Consider the following 22,713-nt stretch of genomic DNA (forward strand, 5'->3'; position numbering starts at 1 on the left):
GTTATTTTCTCTCGAATTTGAATTGGATCATATAACATTACCTATGTACATATTTGAGAACAATTATGGATGGAATATGTGGTAAAAAGAATTAGTGACTTGTAATAGTTCTTTCTTGAATTTATGTTATTTGAGGACTTGATGTGTATCCAATTTGACTTGACTCTTAACAATGGCAACTGTATATCTTTTGTAAGATCAAGTGATGTATATCATGGATGTATGGCATGAGTCGACTCACGTTTTTCTCCATTTGAGGATATACTGCTTATGCAAGGATCACAAATTTGTGAACTAAGCAAGCCATGTTTTCAAATTTTCCATCCATAAATTTGTTGATTATCATTTAATAAAAGTTAAGATGCGTCCTTTGCCAACCTGGATTTCACATTTACCAAGTGGAAAGTCACGTTTGCCAACTTTTGCATCGCCTAAGCAAGCGCCCTTGCCTTGTTTTGAAGTGGAGTCAACGTCTTCTTGACCATGCGGGAAAGAAAGGCATCGGGAGAATACTTTGCTATCACGTCTGGAGAGGGCAAAGGGTAAGAGGGGCCCCCCCCACCAACACACACACAAACACACTCTCGTACTCGTAGTCGTAGCCGTCATCAGTCTTTTCCACCACCTCCCACCCATCATATCATCATCATCACCTTCTTCTGCTTTGCTTCTTCATCTTCCTCTCGGCCATCTCTCTCTCTATCGCGCTTTTATACTGCGATAGAACTCGTACTCCTCACCGTCCGGCGTCCTCATTCTTTTCCACCACCCACCCGTGACCCACTCCTCCTCATCATCGTCATCTTATTCGTCATCATCGTCATAATCATCATCGTCTCTCTCTCTCTCTCTCTCTCTCTCTCTCTCTCTCTCTCTCTGTGTGTCCGGCGCGCGCTCTAAGCGCTTATACTGCGGTAGAACTCGTAGTCCTAGCCGTCTCATTCTTTATCACTACCCCCCATCATCATTATCATCATCATCTTCTTCTTCGGCTTCTTCACCATCATTAGCATCATCATCTTCTTCTTCGGCTTCTTCACCATCATTATCATCATCATTCACATCACACACAGACACACACACACACGCACGCGCGCACACACACACACACACATCAGTACACTAGATCAGTGATATAACGCCGCCATGGCCGACGGGAGGATGCTGTCGCTGGGGCTGTACGTAGCCGCAGCGTCGTTCCTGTTCCTGATGCTGGTGGCGGTGGACATGGTGGGCTCACGATAGATTTCAAGTGGGGTTTTTTGTCCCACGTACAGCTCAGCGAGAGAAGGTAGCAGAGGCAGGACCCACAGGGTAAAACGAAGGGAGCACTCAGCTCAGTGAGAGAAGGTAGCAGAGGCAGGACCCACAAGGTAAAACGAAAGGAGCACCCACCATTCACGATGGGATGATGCGGATCATGGCTATGCCATCACAATCACAAGCTTCAGTCTGGTGGGGTCTACGTCCCGATAAAATTCGGCTGAAATTCAGGATGTTATGCTTTTTAATGAGCCTAAATATTAAATAATTAAAACCAAGCGTATTTAAAATCTACCTCCTCCTCCGTCCACCAACACGCCTTCCTTCTCCATTCCTCTCCATTTTTTATGCAGTCCTTTTTTCAAGTTTTCCAAGCTCCTCCCCTTCTCCATTGAGCAACAAGCTCTTCCCCTCCCCATTTAACATGCAAAGCTATCACTTCTACTATTTTTAAAGCAGTCCTTTCTTCAAGTTTCCTTTTTTGAAAGTCTTAGCAAAGTTTACCTTCACACCTAAAGCTATTTTTGCATGTGTTTACACAATTCTTCATGATTCCCGTCACTATCAAACATGCCACCCCTACTATCACAAATCCAAAAATTAATGTTCAAAAACCCTCCAATATATTTTTTTAAAAATTGAACCCAGCCTCCTTCAACATGTCTTCATACCAATAATAGGAATGACAAGGACCCAAAAGCTTTTGTAGGAGCCAATCTACTCTCCAACCATGGATTGTCTTGCGGCCAATAAGAAATCGTGATTTTAGAATACCATGACAGGACTCAATGCTACCATTTGTCTCCTGATTTGAGTGTGGTAGGTTGCCAAAAGTAAAGAAAAAAAGTAAAAGTTAGTCAAATAAGAGAGCCAAAAGTATTAGCGAAACTATAAACCATTACCTATTGATGCCATCCACTGGTCCTTAAAGTACTTGAAGAAGTCCTCCTCTTCCTTATACGTATGCAAGAAATCATCCACCAAGTCCATAGCTTCTCCCTCAGTACTCACCTGATTGGTGCTAGCTTGGCTTCGCATATTCATTATTTGGCCTAGTGCTTTGAACATGTTTGCCCGTTTTCGAGGCATTGGAAACCTTCTTGATCAAATTCTTTAACCAAGCCTGTTGAACATGCCAAATGCAAAGGTATATTGGCACACCAAAGGCCTCCCTATTGCCAACAAAATACAAAGAGTCCCCAAATAAACATCTAATTCCATACACAGTGCAACATAAAGTCCAATAAAATAACACATTATATAGAGTAATTAATCTATGCATAGCTTACCTAATGGCTTGTATTTTTGCAAGGGCGTCGTTGACCATAAGTGCATTAGGTTGCCATGATTTTTTGGCATCAATCAATCAATTTCGAAAGGCCACCAACCACAATCAAATGTCAACCATGGCGCAAGAAGATGTAATAATCCAACCAATAGGGATGCCATTCCGATGAGAGTCAAATGCTAAGATGAGAGTCAAATGCCATTCCGATCATGAAGAATTGTGTAAACACATGCAAAAATAGCTTTAGGTGTGAAGGTAAACTTTGCTAAGACTTTCAAAAAAGGAAACTTGAAGAAAGGACTGCTTTAAAAATAGTAGAAGTGATAGCTTTGCATGTTAAATGGGGAGGGGAAGAGCTTGTTGCTCAATGGAGAAGGGGAGGAGCTTGGAAAACTTGAAAAAAGGACTGCATAAAAAATGGAGAGGAATGGAGAAGGAAGGCGTGTTGGTGGACGGAGGAGGAGGTAGATTTTAAATACGCTTGGTTTTAATTATTTAATATTTAGGCTCATTAAAAAGCATAACATCCTGAATTTCAGCCGAATTCTATCGGGACGTAGACCCCACCAGACTGAAGCTTGTGATTGTGATGGCATAGCCATGATCCGCATCATCCCATCGTGAATGGTGGGTGCTCCTTTCGTTTTACCTTGTGGGTCCTGCCTCTGCTACCTTCTCTCACTGAGCTGAGTGCTCCCTTCGTTTTACCCTGTGGGTCCTGCCTCTGCTACCTTCTCTCGCTGAGCTGTACGTGGGACAAAAAACCCCACTTGAAATCTATCGTGAGCCGACATGGTGAGGGCGGTGCGAAGGCAGGAGCTGTGGTTCCCATGCCGGTGGATGACGATCAACGCGGCGACGCTGGCGTTCATGGCGGCGGCAAGCAGGATGCCGAACGACGTAGAGCCAGGGCTGGAGGCAGGGGGGGTGCTGGATCGGCTGGCCAAGCTGAGCGGGCTGGTGCTGCTGTGCTGCCTCATGGGCTTCGCCATGCCCTCCGTCGCCCACGTCATCCACCCCGCCAACCGCTCCGTCGACAAGCCCGTTCGCGGCGACGTGCCCTCCGGCCACCTCCTCGGCGTCCTCGTCGGCCTGGCCGTCCTCCTCGGCACCTCCCTCGTCCACGTCTGCGTCCAGCTCGCCGATGGCTCCCTTCGCACGCTCATGGTAACTACTCACTACTACTACCCACGCGATTCTAGCCTGTAGCGTTTTCATCACCCCGAGTCCTCTTTCCACGAGGTTGACCTAGCATGTTAAGTGAATTGTTGGATTTGAAAAATAAAACCTTGAATTTTTTTTTATAAATAGTTTTCAAGATCTAGGGTCTAGTTTGTTATGATACAAGCATAGAAAATGTACTTAAAAACCCCAGGAAACCGTCACGAGGAAACCTTTACAAATTGTCAAGGTTGAAGGTTTTTGCATCGGCTTTGAAAAGTATTTAACATCTCACACGAACGATGGTATCTACTAAGATTTGTGAACACATGATCATCTTTTGGAGGGTTTATCATTCTAGAGCCCTCTAGTTTGGTAAAAAGCTTCTCATAGCGGTGTCCAAAAGGAAATCAAAATTTTGAAAGTATATAGTTTTAGTTGTAAATATAGTTTTAGTTGTAATATGTAGGAACAACAAAACCATGGCCTTTATTGCCTATCGCATATATAAGTAGATCATAAAGGAAAAATAGTTATGTCTTGTGAAAATTCAATGTAGTGTCTCCAAACATAATCTAGTTCTATTGATACCTAGTATTATACCAAGCTCATGTTTGATAAATCCCAAATTAGAACATTAACTAGCTTAGGTACTACTTTCGATAGTTTTTAATGTGAATATTTCACAAAACATTTACCATATAATGGCTATTTGTGATATTGTAGGTAGAGAACATACTTGTCATTTGTGCAACCTTCATTGCCTTTGTCCTCCTTTGTGTTCTTGCCTTGGGTGCCTATGCAACTGATGACATCCTTGCCATGGAAGCACTTGGCTTAATGCAAAAATTTACGAAATGCGATTGGGATTCTATGGAGGAAATAGTAGAGAGTGCTTGTTTCATAGCACGCACAGGCTCTAAATCCTATGTAGCAGCTAGATCTTACATCGGGTATGTCTTCCCATGTATGTTTCCTTATTTATTGTTCATCCTGGGCATTTTACTTTCAAGATAATTAGAAATGATAAGTTTAAAGAAACCATTTTAAATCATAGGAAATCATGCCACACAGATTTTTGTTCCACCACGTGAGTCATATGTATACTATAGTATTAACTATCCATTTTAGATGCTTATTTAACAAGGCCACACCACACTTTAGGTTGTCACCAAAAGTGATAACTAAAGTAAGAGCAATTTCTTAGTATTGCTTGATATATTGAAAAGTATATGGCCCTAGAAGGCAACAATTAGGTGGTAATATGTTAATCTATGTTGCCTTTGTTATTGCAATGTATGACTATAGATGCAAAATGTAGACATTGTGAGAGATCTTGCAAGTGGAACATGAGATTACTCCCATACTATTGCCCGAGGGTCTTATAGATTTGATTATTAGAGTCCACTTTTCTACAATTCATTTCATATATGGTTATTTTATCATAATCATGATGCTTACATCTCTAAAAATACATGATATAAACATATGAAATACCACAAATCACTTCTCATACACCACATCAGTACATAGTATGTGACTATGAATGGAAAAATAATATGTAGTACAAATGAGAGAATGTTAAGCACTAGCTATTTATCTCTCAAAAACCTCTCATTGTATATAAGGAAATAAATGACTACTAAAATCTTGGGATAGTATCTCTCATTTACCTATCTAGTAGAAAACAAGTGTGACTTTAAGTGACAATCATGTACAAAAGTAGTATTTGTTAGAAATTTGATCATATTTAAAGTCACAAGCAAGACATGCACTTTGTTGGAACTTCTAAATACAACATCAAATTTCTAGAAAATATGATTTGATGGCCTTCAATGTTTTGTAACTCTTGGATAAATCATTGAGAGATTACGTACTACATAGCATAGGTAATGTGGAACATATGCACACATCATGAGTAGGGAGGATGACCCAAAATGTGGGTTTTAGGATTAATGAAAACACTAGTAGGATGGTTGGGTTTGGGACATTTGGTGTTTTTTTGTGCACCAGCCTTTAGTCTTGTAATTGAGTAGCTACTAGCTAACTAGATTGAAGCTAGCTAGCTAGCTAGCTAGATTGAAGGGGATAAGATGAAGTTTGCCACTAAGTTAAAATCTTACTCTAATTTGTTGAGTAATAACAAATTGTGTATGCTCCAGGAAGAGATGTCACCAAACCCATATGCACAACGAGGAGAGTGGAGAAGTTGAAAAGCTATAAAGACATGTACTTGGTTCACTTTTGAAATATGCTATTGGTACTTTGTACTTCATTTTGAGTCTCTGTCATGGTCAGCTTAAGATTGTGTTTATGAGTCCAAGCCTATATCTTGGAACCTAATTCACTTGAGCAATAGTTTGTCTTCTTGTCTATGTCACTATGAGTCTTGTTACTGAATTCCATCCTCCATAGTCAGTTCTATGCTCTAGATCCATATTTTCTTTATGGTCCCAGTCGGGCATGGCACTAATCCTCCACCTTCATTTCACTCTTACCTAGCTCAACTTGAGCTCAGATCAAATCAAGACAAGTTTGGAATCCCAGTTCCTACTCCTTCTCAATGCCTTGCTTGGCAGCCACCACCATAGGCAGATTGCACCTACCTTTAGTTGACCATTCAGATCTCACCGTATAGGTTATATCAGCCCTTGCTTGCTTCACCAAAGTTTCTCCTTAGGTGAAGGCACTCCTTGCTATCACATGAGATGGTGACATTACCCTCTACAAAACATGGCATTGTGCATAGATTGAAAATGGTGTAGTTCAGGATACTGAAACAGTTCATACGATTGTGAGTGCAACATGAAGCACAATCTAGGCGGCCACTATAGGGCAATTGAAGCCCATCACTTAAGCTTTATTCCCATTAAAAAATCTTTGAAAATGATGATGTATACAACCCACACAGTTTGAAAAACCAGGCCCTTGTCCTAGAACCCTAACTGGCAACCATAGTTAAAGCTTGGAAACTTGATTTTTCCTCACTAGTCTCACTAAAGCCTCTGCCAATCAAACCTACTTAGATTCTAGCAAGAATTCCTCTCCAAGCCAATGAGAAAAAGCTTCAAGAAGAAGATTAAGCATCAATGCCCAACATTGAGTTCCAAGAGAGTATCTCCTTGATAATCATACAGTGTTGTTAAACACTAATCATTCTGTGTTTCTTGACACATTGAGATATAACTCATTTACTCATTATCTAAAATTGATTGCTACTGGTCAGAAATGGTAGAGCTTGAGCAAATAGCAAAGTTTAATGGGGAAGGATTTCATGCCTCGAAGGAGAAGACCATGTATCACCTTATGTGGAAAGATTTGTGGGACTTGTTTGAAGATGATGTAGATAGCAAGAAGGAAGATGATGAAGATGGATTTGTTGAAGAAGACCAACTCAAAACCAAAGAATGGAAGAAGATGAATAACAAGGCACTAGGCCTCATTGCCTGGGGACTAAGTGATGATGTGCTGCATCATATCTTTGGCATTAGAGATGCTAGAACTGCTTGGGAGAAACTTGGCAGAATGTTTGGTACCCAAGCAAAGAATTCAAATGTAAAATTACTTATGCAATTTTATAAGTTGGATGTAAAAGACAGTTCATTTATGATTTTACACATCAATAAATTCAAAAGCCTTAAAACTCAACTAGCAACTCTTAAAAAGAACATTGATGCAGATGAGGCAATAGTAGTGCTACTTGCCAGTGTTAATCATAAACCATATGAGAACCTTGTGTCCACCCTAAGTAATGTTCCTAGTCTCTCACTGAAAGACATTGAGCACTCACTGCTTGATGGAGAAAGCAATTTTAAAAGCAAAGATGTAAAGGAGACCAGCCCAAGAAGGGAAAATCTCCTATACACTAAAGGAGCTACTTGACCCAAGGGAAGAGATCGAGAATTCAACACCGACAACAGAAGTCGGATGACATGTCATTATTGTGGTAAAATTGGACATATTGTTAATGAATGCTTCCACAAGAAAAGAGCACAGTAGATGCAAAATGACCACCACCAAAGTCAATTCATGAATGAAGAAGAAGAAAAAGATACTTCTGCTGCCATCAATAACTCTGATAGATTGTTCTAAGGAATTTGTTTCCATAGTGGATTTGCTTTGTAAAAACCCTTGCCAAAGATGTAAAGTCTCAAGCTTTAACTTGACTAGGTTGCCTATGAGCTAGTCTCTCGCGCCATGTTATCATATAGGGGGGGCAAAAGCCAGAAAGTGTAAAGACTCATCATTTGAGGGGGGATGTTGAGAAATAACAAATGATGTATGCTCCAAGAAGACATGTCCTGAATTCCATATGCACAGTGAGGAGAGTGGAGAAGTTGAAAAGCTATAAAGACATGTATTTGGTTCACTTTTAAAATATGGTATTGGTACTTTGTACTTCATTTTGAGTATCTGCCATGGTCAGCTCAAGATTGTGTTTATGAGTCCAAGCCTACATCTTGGAACCTAATTCACTTGAGCAACAATTTGTCATCTTGTCTATCACTATGAGTCTTGTTACTGACTTCCGTCCTCCATAGTCAGTGCTATGCTCTAGATCCATATTTTCTTTCATAATTATCTTCCTATTTTGTGTAGAAATATTGCTTGAAAAAAAATGATTATGCTTTGTAAAAGGTACATATAAGTTTAATTGATGCACTTAGGAACTTTGATTGAATTGGACAAAACCTTAATATACCAAATTTACAACAGGATAAAAGGAAAATGCACAGACTAGTTGCAGATCCCTTTACCAAGGCGATTGGTTTTGCCACCTCAGAGAGTTTGGACCAACTGTGATGGTAAGAGATCACTCTATAGGAAGATCCTTGGGCAGGAGAAGTTTAGGGTATTAGGGGGGCTTTAGTGAGTAAACTCTTAGACTTAAGAATTGTGCAAACCCCTCTTTGACTCAGGTTGGACTTCCTGAGGGCCCGGTACTAGTTAGGGGCGGGAATCTTGGTAAAATAAAGACCTTTATGTCGTTCTTCCATATGGATGAAAGGTGAACACTTGTATAAGAATCTCTAAAAATAAAGAAGTTGTATTTCAAATGATTTTTTTCATTGTTTATGTATTGTGATTTAAGTTATGTGAATGAACACCCTAACTAAAAGGACTAATGGAGGAAAGCTAAATTTATTTGTTTAAATGTGTTAGGTAAGTAGAAAACTAAAACTATCTAACTGAGGGAAGTAGAAGAGTAAGATTCTTGATGAATCCACCCTAAGGCAGGGTGGTCTCAGTAAGTAGGGAGTTTCTTTACATTTTTTATGCATATAGTATATGAAACTTGACTAAATAGAATCATTTACCACCTTGACTCTGTATCATTTTAGGGAAACAAGGATAGACTTTGCCCTACGAGTAGAGGGGTTGATTTACTCATACTCTCCTTCGTTTCTCACTCTCCTTGAACCAAGTACAATACGGGTTGGCTTCGATTCGAGTAATCTAACACAAGCAAATGCTTGAGGATCGATGCTAGTTAATATGAATAGGTGACCTTAGTTTTCTTAGAACCAAAAATTTAGGTTGATTCTTATGGGAATGGCCAAGACCTTCTACTATGAAGTGGACTTAAGAGAGTCTAGCCAACAAACCTCATGTTATTCAAAAGAGTATTGAGTGGCATTGTCTAGAAATTCCTCTCGATGGACTACTAAATCATGCCATTAAGGATGTCTCAAAGCATACACATCACATGGTATCATAGCAAGAAAAAAAAAAAGAAACATTTGTTCGAAATATTGCTTAAGGAAACGTTTGATGCAAATATGATTCATCTTCTAACGATCGATGGAAACTCTTTTAGAATAATGAAGATAGATAAAAGTTCTTGGTGTTTTGAGCAATGCTTACCTTTGTAATTTATTTCCTTTATTTTTTGATTGGTGGAATTTCTTCATGAGAATCTTGGAGCATATGTACAATCCTTCACCGTTGTACTAAGAGTGTCATTAGGCATGAAGCAGAATTATTACTTCATCAATGCCAATCGACTTGCCTATCTTCAAAATAACCTTAAAAAAATCAAGTGGATAGAAGATCTTAAGCTGTGTCAAGCTATTTATCTTTGAAGAATCACGCCTAAATCCCATCCTTAACATATGTGGAGAATGGATTTGCCAAAATCATTATCTTGATAACCAAGTGCTATGCATTCTCCTAGCTAAGCGCATTCCCATTTTAGGGTGTTCATGCCACAATAATTATTGTGAAGATGGTTTTCCAAATATTTTCTAGAAATTCAAAGTCTGAAATATATTTGATGAGCCTCTAATCTAAAAAATTATGGATGTATCCAAGTTTCATAATTACAAGTATTGTAACCCAAAACCATCCTAGCTTAATCTCAATTATCTCTATTGATGTAAAAATGAAATTCGGTTAGCACTAGTGCAGCCCTGAATAAAAAAGGAGTCCCGAATGTAATGAAGGAGACCTAGGAGAGAGAAGGAGAGAAGGGAGAGATTGCAAAGAGAGGAGAGAGAAAGAGGAAGAAGATGAGAGAGAAAGGTAGGAAAAGAGAGAGAAAGAGAAGGGAAGCCACGAAAGTTGGAAGGAAGGGTAAAAGAGAGACTTGATTACTTATAACTGATTGCCCTAATTGGATCTCCCAACACCTTAAATACCCCATGAGTATAACTCGATATTCGCGTGCTAACCCATGTCCTACCCATCTATCCCCACTCTTTTACATTCCATCCCAACCCCAAAGGTTTTTTCCCTTAAAAAAAAAAGAGGACTTATTAGTGTGGCTCATAGTGGAAGGGAGGTTTGCAAAGTACTACTCTGTTCAGTATTTACAAAGAAGAATATAAGTATGGGAAAGTACAATATCATGTGGAATTAGCGCATATAAATGTGTATATGATGTGTATGACATGTGCAAGCTAATAGTGTATGAGTTTGGCCACCAATTCATGACAATTAGGGGTTGAAAAATAGTGGACAACATGTTGTCCAGAATAGGTATACTGGAGAAAACTGGTCATACCTTCCTATGGGCAGCTCCGATTTAGGCATGTGACATGTCAAAACAAAGCTCATGAAGCGCACTTTCAGCCCATATAGGTGACACTTGACTTTCATTAATGTAGGGAAAAAACTGTACTAAAATAGTGTGTTGTCTGCAGTGCAGACTAGGGCAAATTTAGCTCATCCTCACTCAAAATTGCACCCTTGAAGTAGAGGGAGAACTACACTGGTGAAATGTTGATTAGGATAGGACTTTTCCAAGACCTTTTTGTTCCCTGTGATCAAATGTATAAACTACATAATAATCATTAAGAGCATAAGGGTCATCCAAGCATGGATCACCGTACTACCACCGGGGTCAAAAGGATAATTGTGATCCAATGCATATGATGTATCATAGAAGTAATTCATGGTGTCATCTTCAAGCATTGATGGTGGCACAAGATCCTCATTAACCCCCATACGGTAGCATGCATTGACTTGTCCATAAGCAAATTGGGAACCATTGTGCCATTCGTGTAGAACTAGAGTAGATGAGGCTGTAACAACCATTGTGCCATTCATGTAGAACTAGAGTAGATGAGGCTATAACAATCACTATTAGGCACTTGATCATGAAGTTGCAGTGAGATGCTTGCATCATGGCATCGTTCATGAGAAGCATCATGTTTCTCATTAGGATGCACATACTGCTCATAGTAATGATCAGGTGGTTGATGATATCGCGAACACTCTATCTGATAATGATGTTTCTCCCCATGTACATACTCATATACATTTGCATGATGCCACCCATATACATAATGCTGCCTAGATGCTTATCCATGCATATGACCAGAATATAGCTCTTAAGAAGATACATAGTCATCAAATGCACTACTCAAAATCTGCACAATCATCATATACATGCTGACCATAATAGGCACATGATGCTACCTTTGCATATCCAAACCATGCCTGTGGTCATGGTACTCATAATTTCCATGAGAATGTCTATGCTATTGCTCATAATCATGCTGATCCATCCTTTTAATTGTAGCCATTTGAGCAACTTGAGTCGTAAGTTCCCCTCGACCTATTTTTAATGATTTTTCCTTCTAATTCAGGGGCGTCATGGAAAGGACGGGTTCAGTATCCCGATCAATCACCTTTTCAAACCCAACTACAGCTGCTCGAGCCCTTCTTGTGGGCCACAAGTGACCCATGGAAAAAAGAATCCCAGAACAAAATGAGGGCTGCAAGTTTATCATTGATTACCTTGGCTTGCATGTTGGTTATTGAGAGGGTTGAGACCACTCGGTCCATCTTAGACATGAATTGGTTGTGTTGCTCAATTAGTTGATTGTGGCTCGTAGCTTGGAGGGCTTCTTGTCGCCAGAGAGTAGCAATCAATGCATTCAATCGGGGATGCCAAAAGTAAGAAAAGGAACTAGAACTAGGAGCCATGATTCAATTTATCTAGCTATTGCTCATAGCTACTCATTGCCCAATGGACCCCTCAAATACTCATGACAGCTTGCTTCAATGTCTGCAATTTTTAGTGTTGTAAGCCTTGTAATCTCCCACAAACCTAATTTCCTTCACTATGTATAACAATGTAGGTGCCATCACTATCACCACAACATTTAGTTCCCATCCATAATTGTAGTTGCTGTTGCATTCAATGTTGTCTCCCCACTCTCTTGATTAAATTTCACCTGAGGATGTCTGACTACAACCTTGTTCTTGCTCTAGGATTCCTCACTTAAGCCAGGACATATACCTCCTTCAGGCCTTAGTTCATCTTTTATGCCACCTGCCTACTTGGAGGGATGTGCAAAGCTCAGAAAGACATGATCTATTGAGGAAGAAGCTGGCTTGGTGCTGTGTCATTTGTGAATTTATTGATTCCACCAAAAATGTTAGGGAGAAGGATATTAAATGGCTAATATTGATGAAACTTGTGGATTATGTGGCATAAGAAACAACAAAGCTCAATGAAGCTGCTATTGAGGACAGTTTTAGAAGGATATCCCTTAATTTGTTTAGGTCCTTGCTTGTTCCACTTCACAATGCTATAGATGCTGATCCCTTTGACATGGAAGAGGAAGAGCCTACAATGGACCTTTCATGGCAACATTTACAATTAGTTTATGAATTGCTTTTGCGGTATCCAATTTCTCATTTCCTGATGCAAAAGATTGGCTACTGGAGGTACATCCTTAGTTCCATCATTGTCCATAAGGAGGTTCACATATCCACTCTCAAATATGTCTATAAGATGGTAATCAACTTGATTCATTCACGGCTCATTCATGGACATCATAGCTATGAGAGAAAGGCACAATATCTTCCAGTTTCCCTTGCATTCTTGTAGGCTACATTTTGGGGACTCATGCTGTATTAGTATGGATGATATTGCTAGGATGGAGAAGCATGCATCAATGGCCTAGAGTGGGGTACACCCAACTGTTAGTCTACATAAAGTGCTAATGGAGGAGATCCTTTGAAAAAGAAGAGTGTTGCAGAACTTAGAGTTCAAAAAGATATTAGTGATCTGAATATGGCCAAATGTGAATGAAGACTTGTTGAATTTTGAAATCATAATACAGCCTAATGAAGGCTATTACAAGGACATCATGTTTTTTTTAAAGCTTCACCATTTCACCCCAAAGGTTATTGCCAATATGCCAATCGTTGCAACTCCGTGTGTTTAGTTTGAGGCAGAGGCAACAAATACAATCACAAGTTCTTCCAAGTTTGCAGTCACCGTCAGAATCTTTGAACAAAAGAAAGATCCTTTTCTTGTCATGTTTACTTCCTTCATCTTCACCGATTGTTGTGTCCTAGGCCCTCAAGAATCATCTATTTTTGCCCCACTTAGAGTCATTGCCCACTTTCATCTACAAGGTTTTCCCACTAGGATAGAGATGCCTTGGAATGTGTAGTTTACTTGAGTGAGTTTCCTCAGGATAGAGATGCCCTACCACACTAGCTTCACTAGAGGCAACTATTGCTACTAATGGATGTCCCCCTTCCTAGAAGAATATCCCCTAGAATCAAGAAAATATCAAAGTATTGGCATCGAGAGTCTCAGGTTTGAGAGTGCACGATGGAGTTGGAACAAATAAATCTCGAATTGCAAGTGTCACAAGCAAAAGCTCAAGAAACAAGCAAAATTTTGCTTACAATCAAATCATATGCCAAGATCTCATAAAAGATGCCTCTAATGGTGTTGGCAGCAACAACCATCAATCCTTGATCTCAGGCTAGAAAATTAGATATTCATATGTGTAGAATCAATCTAGAACCTCACATTTAATATCATCCCCTTTCTTTGCCAATCCTCTACTTTATGTCCCCTTTTTGGGGGATTTAAATTTTGAAAGATGGATCACCCAACCAGTTTCATTTTACCTCAAGAATAATTCCAATCTGCAACTCTGCAATGCCTGAACAAATGGATACCCTTATACCTCAAGAAGTGTTCTGATATGCAATCTTGTGATGCCTAAACAAAGAAACACCCTTCAACAATTCATTTGATCACCATTAATCCCAGAACAGATCCCCTCATGGCATACAAATGAAGAGACATGAACTTTGATGGGAACCTTGAATTTTATGTGTTTTGACGAATAAGGAGTGCCATGGGGAGATAGTGTCTTCTTTGTCTGGATTGCTGCCCAAGCAAGTGCATTCTTGCATGAGACAATTTAGGGGGAAACATAGCCCACAACATTGTAGTGGGGCTACAAAGGAGGGCATGCATCTTAAGCCAAAGGTGCTAGTAATGTCTGCAATTTCCTATCAATTCCGCAGAAAATGTTGTGTAGCTGTGCTACGAAATGAATGTTTATATGGAATCAACAAGGAAACCTAGGCCTTGAGACTATTGCAAACTCTTTTCTACTTAGAGACTTGCATCAATCCAGGTTTCACATAGTCAGACTTGGTGTCAAAGTAATTCTTGCTCACTTCTGACTTGCTCAAAAAGGCGGTCTGCGGACCAAAGATGCCAACAATATTTGTGATTACATGTGTCAATACAATGGGAGAAATGTATGCATCAATCGATTTAGCACTAATGCAATTTGGGGCAACAAGCAGTTGAGCTAATATATGATGCACAAAGGAGTAAAGCTGGAGAGGAGGTTAGAAGTGTGTCAATCATGAGCCACAAACTAATCTTCCCCAAAAGGCCTATCAAAACAGTCATTCAATAGATCAAAAATTGAGTGGCCTCAAGCATAGCTTGAGTAAGCAGATTGAATCGCAATTGGTTGTCTTGGTAGTACACCTCAGTGATTCAACCCTCAGCTAGTACTATAGATGCTAAGGATGAAGTGGAGAAAGCCATGAAAATACCCATTTCCAAGGGAGGAGCAAGGTCTAAGAGATATGAAGAGATCTTGGCTTGGTACTCCATGGAAGCTCCAAAAGGAAGCTTCCAGGGAAGAAAGAGAAGACCTCTTTTCAAAAGTAACTATAACTAGATCTCTCACTAACTCCTGAGAGTCCTTCTTGGCAAGTTTACCTCTAAAATTAGATTGGGGGTTAAAAACAAGTTGCCATTAGAGAGAAAGAGGAAGAAGATGAGAAAAGAAGAGAGAGAAAGACTAACAAAAGAGAGAGAAAGGCATGAAAAGAGAGAGAAAGAGAAGGGAAGCCATGAAAGCTGGAAGGAAGGGTAAAATAGAGACTTGATTATTAATAATTGATGCCCTAATTGGATCTTGCAACACCTTGAATATCCCATGAGTATAACTAGGTATTCCTATGCTAACCCGTGTCCTACACATCTATCCCCACTCTTTTACATCAATTTTTTGCAAGATTATGTACTTTGTACTAGACTTATACTATAAATTTAAAATTTGTGGATTCATTTATTGAAAACCTTAGGGATAGATAAAAGTTATAAGTATATAAAACATGCATCTAATATTGCAAATGTTAACAAAACTAGGGTATTACACCTTCTATACCTATGCTTATCTCGACTAAAGCATAAGAGAAGAAATTTCTTCTGAAGCAAATCAAATGGCTTGAGTTTAATGAAAGAGGAAAGGATGTTAAATTAGAAGTAGAAATTTGGATTGAATCTATGGAGGATTACTTTGCTATTGTAATGTGCTCGCCTATTGGCTGTCCAAGCATGTTTTAGCGGTCCATCGAGAAACGAATCTAGGGTTCACCACCCGGCCCTCCCATGGAATGTTCCGAGGTTTATCGCCTAGGGTTTCTCGAGTCCGCCTCGCAATGGAATGTTCGCGGATGAACCCACTAGGATGGACCTGAAACTTGAGTCCATAGGGGTCAAGGTCGCTTGACAGTATTCTAGCGTCAGATTCTGGACATCCTACTTTACGTAGAGATACCCAATCCGAAGCAGACGCATGCCACACTTGGTTCAAGGATAATGGGAAATGAGAGAAATGCGCCGCTCAACCTCTCTGCCCGTAGGGCTTAGTCCCATTTTGGTCCCCTAAAACGGCATGAATCAGGTTCTAACCTAACACTACCTAAATGTCGAATGTCGGTAAACTTTATGAGAAGCCTCCTAGTTCTCTACGACCACCCTGCCGTAGGATGGACCCGTCGGTAATTCTGCTCACCTGCTTCCCTTGATAGCTTTAGTTTTCTAATTAGATCCTATCACATTTATGTGTGACATTCAAAACCAACTTTCTTAATTAGGCCTTTTTGGGAATGGGGTTCATTTGCATAATTTATGGCACAGACACAAAAACAAAGCAAGCAGTCCTTTTGGCAAACAAGTTCTTTAACTTATCTTCAAGTTATTCTTTATCTCCTACCCATATAGGAGAAATTTTATATTCCCTTCTTTCCAATGGAAGTACCCCTTTTTCCCTACAGAAGTAACTGGTCCAATTCACATGGCACCATAATTTCTATCCATTATCTAGAATAGGATCTTGCAACGTCCTAGACGTTGGGCTCATGGAAGTCTATAGCTCCGTTTCGGACTCGGTAAGGGGTGTCCAGAGCTCCATTGACCTTAGACGTCGTAGGAGTGAGACACAACATCCTTGGTTGGCCTTTTCACCAGTCGACCTTCGGCCCCTGAATCGAGCAGTGCCCTCTCGCGTTGAAACACGGCGTGACCTTGCAGATGATCCACCCTCGCAAAATATCCTTCCTTAATTAATCCAATTAAGAATCAAGAAAAATCAAGGGAATCAGCCTAATATCATCTTCCAAGGAAACATTGCTTTATTTTCCATGGCAACTTGTCATCACAGACCCCATCCATGCATTTATCATCAAGCACAAGTACTTGGAATAATCATCCAGATCACATTCCAATAATTACTTTAATGAAAAAAAGCATTTAGGACTTATTTGATCATTCAACAAAAACAATGGTATCATTTTCCAGCATTGCAAGAGGAGTCGCGATAACCTTTCCATCACGTATTTACTCTCCCCCTTGGGATCAGGAGCAGTTTCAGTAAAATTTACTTAACACACCCTTCTTTCGGCATATGTTAAGGTTTCAAACACTGTACAAGACATAAGTCCTAGTAGTCACTTACGTTGAGATTGACAACCTAGCCTTCTTCCGAAGAAGTACAAAAGCATCAGTCTTTCCTTCAACTTAGGGTTTCCTAGTACTTGAACTCTTCCCTTGTCCTAATGATTGTTGTTTGCACTAGCTACACATAACTTCAAGAACCCAATGAACTAGTAGCTTGTGATATTAGCAAGGCTTTAGTGCAAGGTCAATTTGTGTACCATCGATGCATGTGTCATATAATCTTTTCCATGCATGCACCGTCTATGTGCATAACCCTTAAGTCACCTTTATGTTCTTTATGCCACATATGACTTCGTCGCGTAGCACTGGGATGCAAAGTATTTAAGTACATGGGTTTGTGCGAACCTCAATGTGCCATACACATAAATCTACGCGAGGCCATCTATGAACACCATATTAGGAAATATGGGAATTTCCCATATGTTTGAGACACGTAGTCAAATCTTTGGATTTGTCATGACTTGAATACTGTAACCAAATTGAGCACTCTATAGCTCAATAGATTCCATTTTTCAAGAACTTTCAAATGACAGGTCACATCACATGGTTTTGAGAAACATATGGGCATGTTATCTGGGTGCCACCTTTTTAATATTCAAAAAATGGGAATTGGGAGATTCCCAAACTCACTAATATTGTGTTTATGGTTGCAGAAAGAATTGACCTATGATCCCCTACGAGTTTGTTAATTATCGAAAAAGATAAATTCAAGCTACTTGTTGAATTGAATTCATGCGCATACCTATGCCTCAATGAATAGTGGAGATGGCAATTTGTACCTGGATATTCGAATATGAATTATCCATACCCGACCACCATTTTTTTGCTAAGAACCTCCATTGTGTCTTAAACTATAGCCATGGCTAATTGTGGAAGTCTTGCAGTTAGACTTGACACATCAACCAAGATCTGTTACCAGATATTCCATGCAGATGACCTCCCTAGCAAGATCATAATCATGAAAATGATGAAATTAAAGCGTGCCTTGGATCAAAGCAAGGCTCTGATACCAATGTAATAAAGCTAAATTCCACAGCAAGCTTTTAAACTGAAAATACAAGAAATAGACATAAAATGCCAAGTAGCCATAGCCAAGGTGGCTTGGCAAGAAATTGTATTACCAATGTTGGTTGAGAATGAGAGGCTGCAGCAAGGTATGCACCCCAAGCTATGGTGGCCAAGAGTATTCACCCTCTTAGATGGTGGGAGGTTGAGTCCTCAAACAAGTAATGTTTGTGGAATGGCAAAAAAATCCTACACATGTTACACCTGCACCTTTTATACTTATCCTAGACTAAGGCATTTATGCTTTATTACAGTAAATTAATGTCCTACACCATGTGGATCCTGCAAACTAGACTGTTGAGATACTTTTTCAGCCAACCCATCACTTTTAGGCAGTAAAGGCAAAGCCATAGGCTTAACCTTCTTTGCAATTGTTTTGTACTTTGTATCCACTCTTGCTTCAGTCCTGTTTTGCAACCCATATTGCAGCCCATAACTTTCATGCTAAGCAAACTCTTAAATGAATTCATACATCTCTAAAGTATCAACATAAACAACCTCTTTTTCAACCCTATTTTCAAAATTAATTGCTACAGAAATTTCAGCCACTCTATCAACATCAACTAGCTTTGAGATTAGCCCTGAAATACCTTTATATGTAGCCATCAAACCATATGTCTTCAGCTCTTTTTCAACCTAATCTATATATTTCTTTTCAGCTCTGCACATGACTGATATATTCTTAAAACTGCCAAGACTACATGCTATCCATTCTTGCAATCCAAACACAAACTTAGTTTCCCCCTTTCTTGGAGGCATAATTATCTTCCTAGAGGCACTACCGTAGCCTCCACTTATAGCAATGCTATCTAAAAACCCTTAAACTCTTGTGCATTAGGTGGCATAGGATTATCTCGCACCCTATCCCGATTGTGGGGATGATTCACACAAACAATGAGAAACTGTACCGCCTTTGTATTGTCTTTACTCCAAACCCGAGCATATGAAGAACCATCATCCAAGGCTTTTGTTTCCAGCCTTGATTCCAATATATAGGGCTTCCCCAAAATCACCAGATAACTACATGAATCCTGCACAAAAAAATGGTATTCATCCCTAACATCTCCAATACTCATGGGAACATTTGGACAAGCTACATAGACATCCCTTGACGAATTGTTTACTATCCGCATGTGCCATCTCATACTCCTTTTGAAGTTGTTTCTCTATGTCCTTGCCAACCTACATCAATGCTTGCAAAACTTCACCATCAAACTGTTTGTTTTGTTTTAGCATATCAATGATTGCATCATGAAATTCACACTTTACGATTCCAAGAACTTTGCCAAGTGTGAATTCCACTCTATTGCCAAGTATGCATTCTTCCAAGACTTTTTAAGGTTTGTAGCAGTCTTAAGATCCGATTGTAGCTTGTAACTGAGTTGCTTGCCCCTTTTCTTCCCTTCTTGTTTCTTTTCTTGAAATAAATCCTCCATTACATATTTGGGTATGGATTTTTCAACCTCTTTCTGCTGCTCCGTTTTACTTCCTGTTATGCGACATGAAGTGGAAGGACCAATAGTGCCCTCTTCTCTTCTTCTCTTTTCTTCCACAAGAGCTTCTTGATTATGAACTTCAAGAAAATAAGCATAGGGTGAAAATGAATCCACTAGTGCACTCCATCCTGTTTTCCCTCGTATAATCTGACTTGCATTAGCCAATTCAGCCTTTGGTGTTTTGCCCTTTTCCATGAATCTAATGCTTTCATCCAAACATAAGATTTTACTTCAGTCATGCATCCTTTACGGGCTTCATCAGCCCTTTCAATTCTCAAACCATTTGTAGTTGCATCTATGGCTACAAATGTTGTCCTTACAACCATCTCTTCCAACCACTTTTGCAAACCACAATTTCCAAAATTTGGCTCTATTGGAAGACCAGTTTCTATTGCATGTATTTTTCCATCTTTCCAAAAGACTAATATTTTCGCTTTCGCTTCATGGTAGATTGTATAGTCTCACTTTTCATGCTGTAAACTGTCGCACCAAATGCATCTCCTCTTGTATCCTTCTTTATATGGCCTTTGGGACCTTCTCTTCTACCTTGTCAACCAATTTTTTGACCTTTGCATTGAATTCTATCAAATTTAGTCTCAAATCACGCATGCCCTTGATTAATTCATCCACAGCATCATCTTTAGGAGCTAGACCAACAGGTATAGGCCAGTTGTTCTGCCATAGCTACAAATGCCTTAGCTACAATTTTAACCCCCTTTTGATAGGTATGGTGCCTATATCCCATCTTAATTTCATCGGCTCTCTCTTTATTAACATATATACTACCTCAGTTATATTAGCCCAATTTGATTTTAGTCCCATTTCAGAAGAGGCATCTTCTAAACAATTAGTCGGCTTCTCCTACAAGAAATATCTACAACCTTCAGAAACAAATCAATTTTTTGACTCTCCAATGATTGCTGCTCATTGGCATCCAACTGCACATACCAACTTTGAAATTCACGAAGCAAAGCTGTAATAGCCAACCCTTTATTGGGCTTTTCAATCGAATCTATAAATGTCTTTTTAGTTACCAATCCTACATCTTCCAAGAAAAACTCTTCTCTCACAGCTTTCTTAAAAGCTGCCCAATCAACATCTTTTCTATGTAACTCTTTAATTCAATCATGCAATGCATGCATGGCCAAACGAGAGAAATATTGACTCGATGCATACTATGGTACCTCGTGAAACAACATCTTTTCTTCATACAATTTTGGATGAAAGATGAAACATTTTGACCCTTAAACTGCTTCAATTCCTGTCCCACTACCTGCAATGCATTCATAGCTAAGGAATCAATTCTTTCTGCTTTCTGCCAAGTTTGCATGTGTGTTGTTGTAACAACAACTGTTGTTGTTGTTATTGCTACAATAAACCAATCATCTGTTGTAAAGCATCACCACCACTTGAACCTATAGAATCCCCCATCTTTACACACTTGTTGCTGACTTTCACGTTGGGTTCACCACTGTCGGATCATTTGAGATCGAAAGTCTACCATGGGGGTAAGAGATAGTAGGGTGAAGGGAGATTTAAGGAGAGGAGTATAAGAAAGAGAAGGGGTTTGAAGAAATAGAAAATGTAGAAGAAAGTTGATAGAGGTGAAGCTTGTCAAGTTATTTCAGCATCCTGTGCATACATGGAAGACATTAGATCATAACCAAATACAACCAAATAAGGGTGGGTCGAAGCCCAAGATACACTTAGACAATAGCTTAGCTCATACACAAATACATAACATAATCCATGACCATAATCCATGTTCCATCCTGCTACCATCCATTGAATGCTATAGGTATTCACCTCAAAATTATAGGTAAACTTCAAACTAGTAGTGGTAGAGGCTACTACAACCAAGACACATATCAAATGCATACAAATCCAATCATAAGCTTATCTAATGAATGCCCAAGGTTGCCATGCTGTGTAGGGACCGTATTCAATACATACATTCACTTAGATCACTTGCAAGCTCTTCCAAATTGAGTGGATTGTGGGATTCCTTGTTTATGACATTTTAAACAGTCCAAAACAACCCATAGAACAAGAAAAATCACTCCTTTGGCTGCGTTGAGTGGTATACTAGATTCCAAGAGTAAGATTCAAGCTTTGGGCATCAAGAAAAGCCATGAGAATGAAGATGAAGCAAGAAGAGACCTTGCTGGTCATGGATTCCTTGTTCTTGCATTTTCAAGACAGCATCATAGCTCTCCTCTTCTCTCCCCAAAATGCATATCCTAGACACACTTTACCTTCCTCTACTTAATCTTGCTCGTTTCTGAGTTGAACTCTAGTTGCATGCCCTTGGAAGCTCCATCTATGGTCCACCAACTCTATCCCTATAGCCCACGCCCGTGATTTGCTGTAAAACTCATGTTGATCTCCTTGTTCTTTACCTACATAATAAGGCATAATCCAGATGACTAAGTCACTAACAAGGGCATATACCATGTCCCGTGCTTAAACCTAGTAGACTTGTTGAACTTAGTGACTTCCAAGAAAAAATGAACTTAAAGAGTTACTGCATTATGTCATGTAACCTAACTTGAAGCTCCTGTAGACCAAGTATGTAAACCTACATGATCCATAACATCTCCATCTTTCACATTGTAAACATAAAATCCCATGACAACACCACATTGTAGATTTTGTACTGTTCACTAGAACGGTTAGATTAGTTGTTGCACAAAAAATCTAGATATGACAACAAATAAAGCATGCAGTCACCTTTGAAATACATCCCTTCGAGAATTTCAACTCCTCGGTAGAGACCTCTATCCATTCGTGGAAAGCTACCATCAAAGCTCAATATAACCACCACATAGACATAAACCCCGTCATCTCCTCCATGCTATTAGGATATCAAATCAATCTCAATGACATGTACTACGTTGAAATTTTGATCACTCTTC

The 22,713-nt window shown here is 39.5% G+C and overlaps 1 protein-coding gene across 3 annotated transcripts in view; it reads left to right on the top strand.

Annotated features, from left to right (window-relative positions):
- The first annotated feature begins 3,346 nt into the window (after window positions 1-3,346).
- Window positions 3,347-22,713, top strand: part of LOC148009926 (uncharacterized) — a 35,917-nt gene continuing 16,550 nt past the window's right edge. For all 3 annotated transcript variants that reach the window (XM_087673399.1, XM_087673400.1, XM_087673401.1), the window contains exons 1-2: window positions 3,347-3,718; window positions 4,439-4,665. In XM_087673399.1, the coding sequence (XP_087529525.1) occupies window positions 3,392-3,718; window positions 4,439-4,665 (554 nt within the window). In that variant the 5' untranslated portion in view covers window positions 3,347-3,391. The remainder of the gene's footprint in view (window positions 3,719-4,438; window positions 4,666-22,713) is intronic.

Source organism: Lygodium microphyllum, chromosome 30, assembly GCF_053477565.2.
Source record: "Lygodium microphyllum isolate KBCC chromosome 30, Lygodium_microphyllum_v1.1.10, whole genome shotgun sequence".
Classification (NCBI taxonomy): Eukaryota; Viridiplantae; Streptophyta; class Polypodiopsida; order Schizaeales; family Lygodiaceae; genus Lygodium; species Lygodium microphyllum.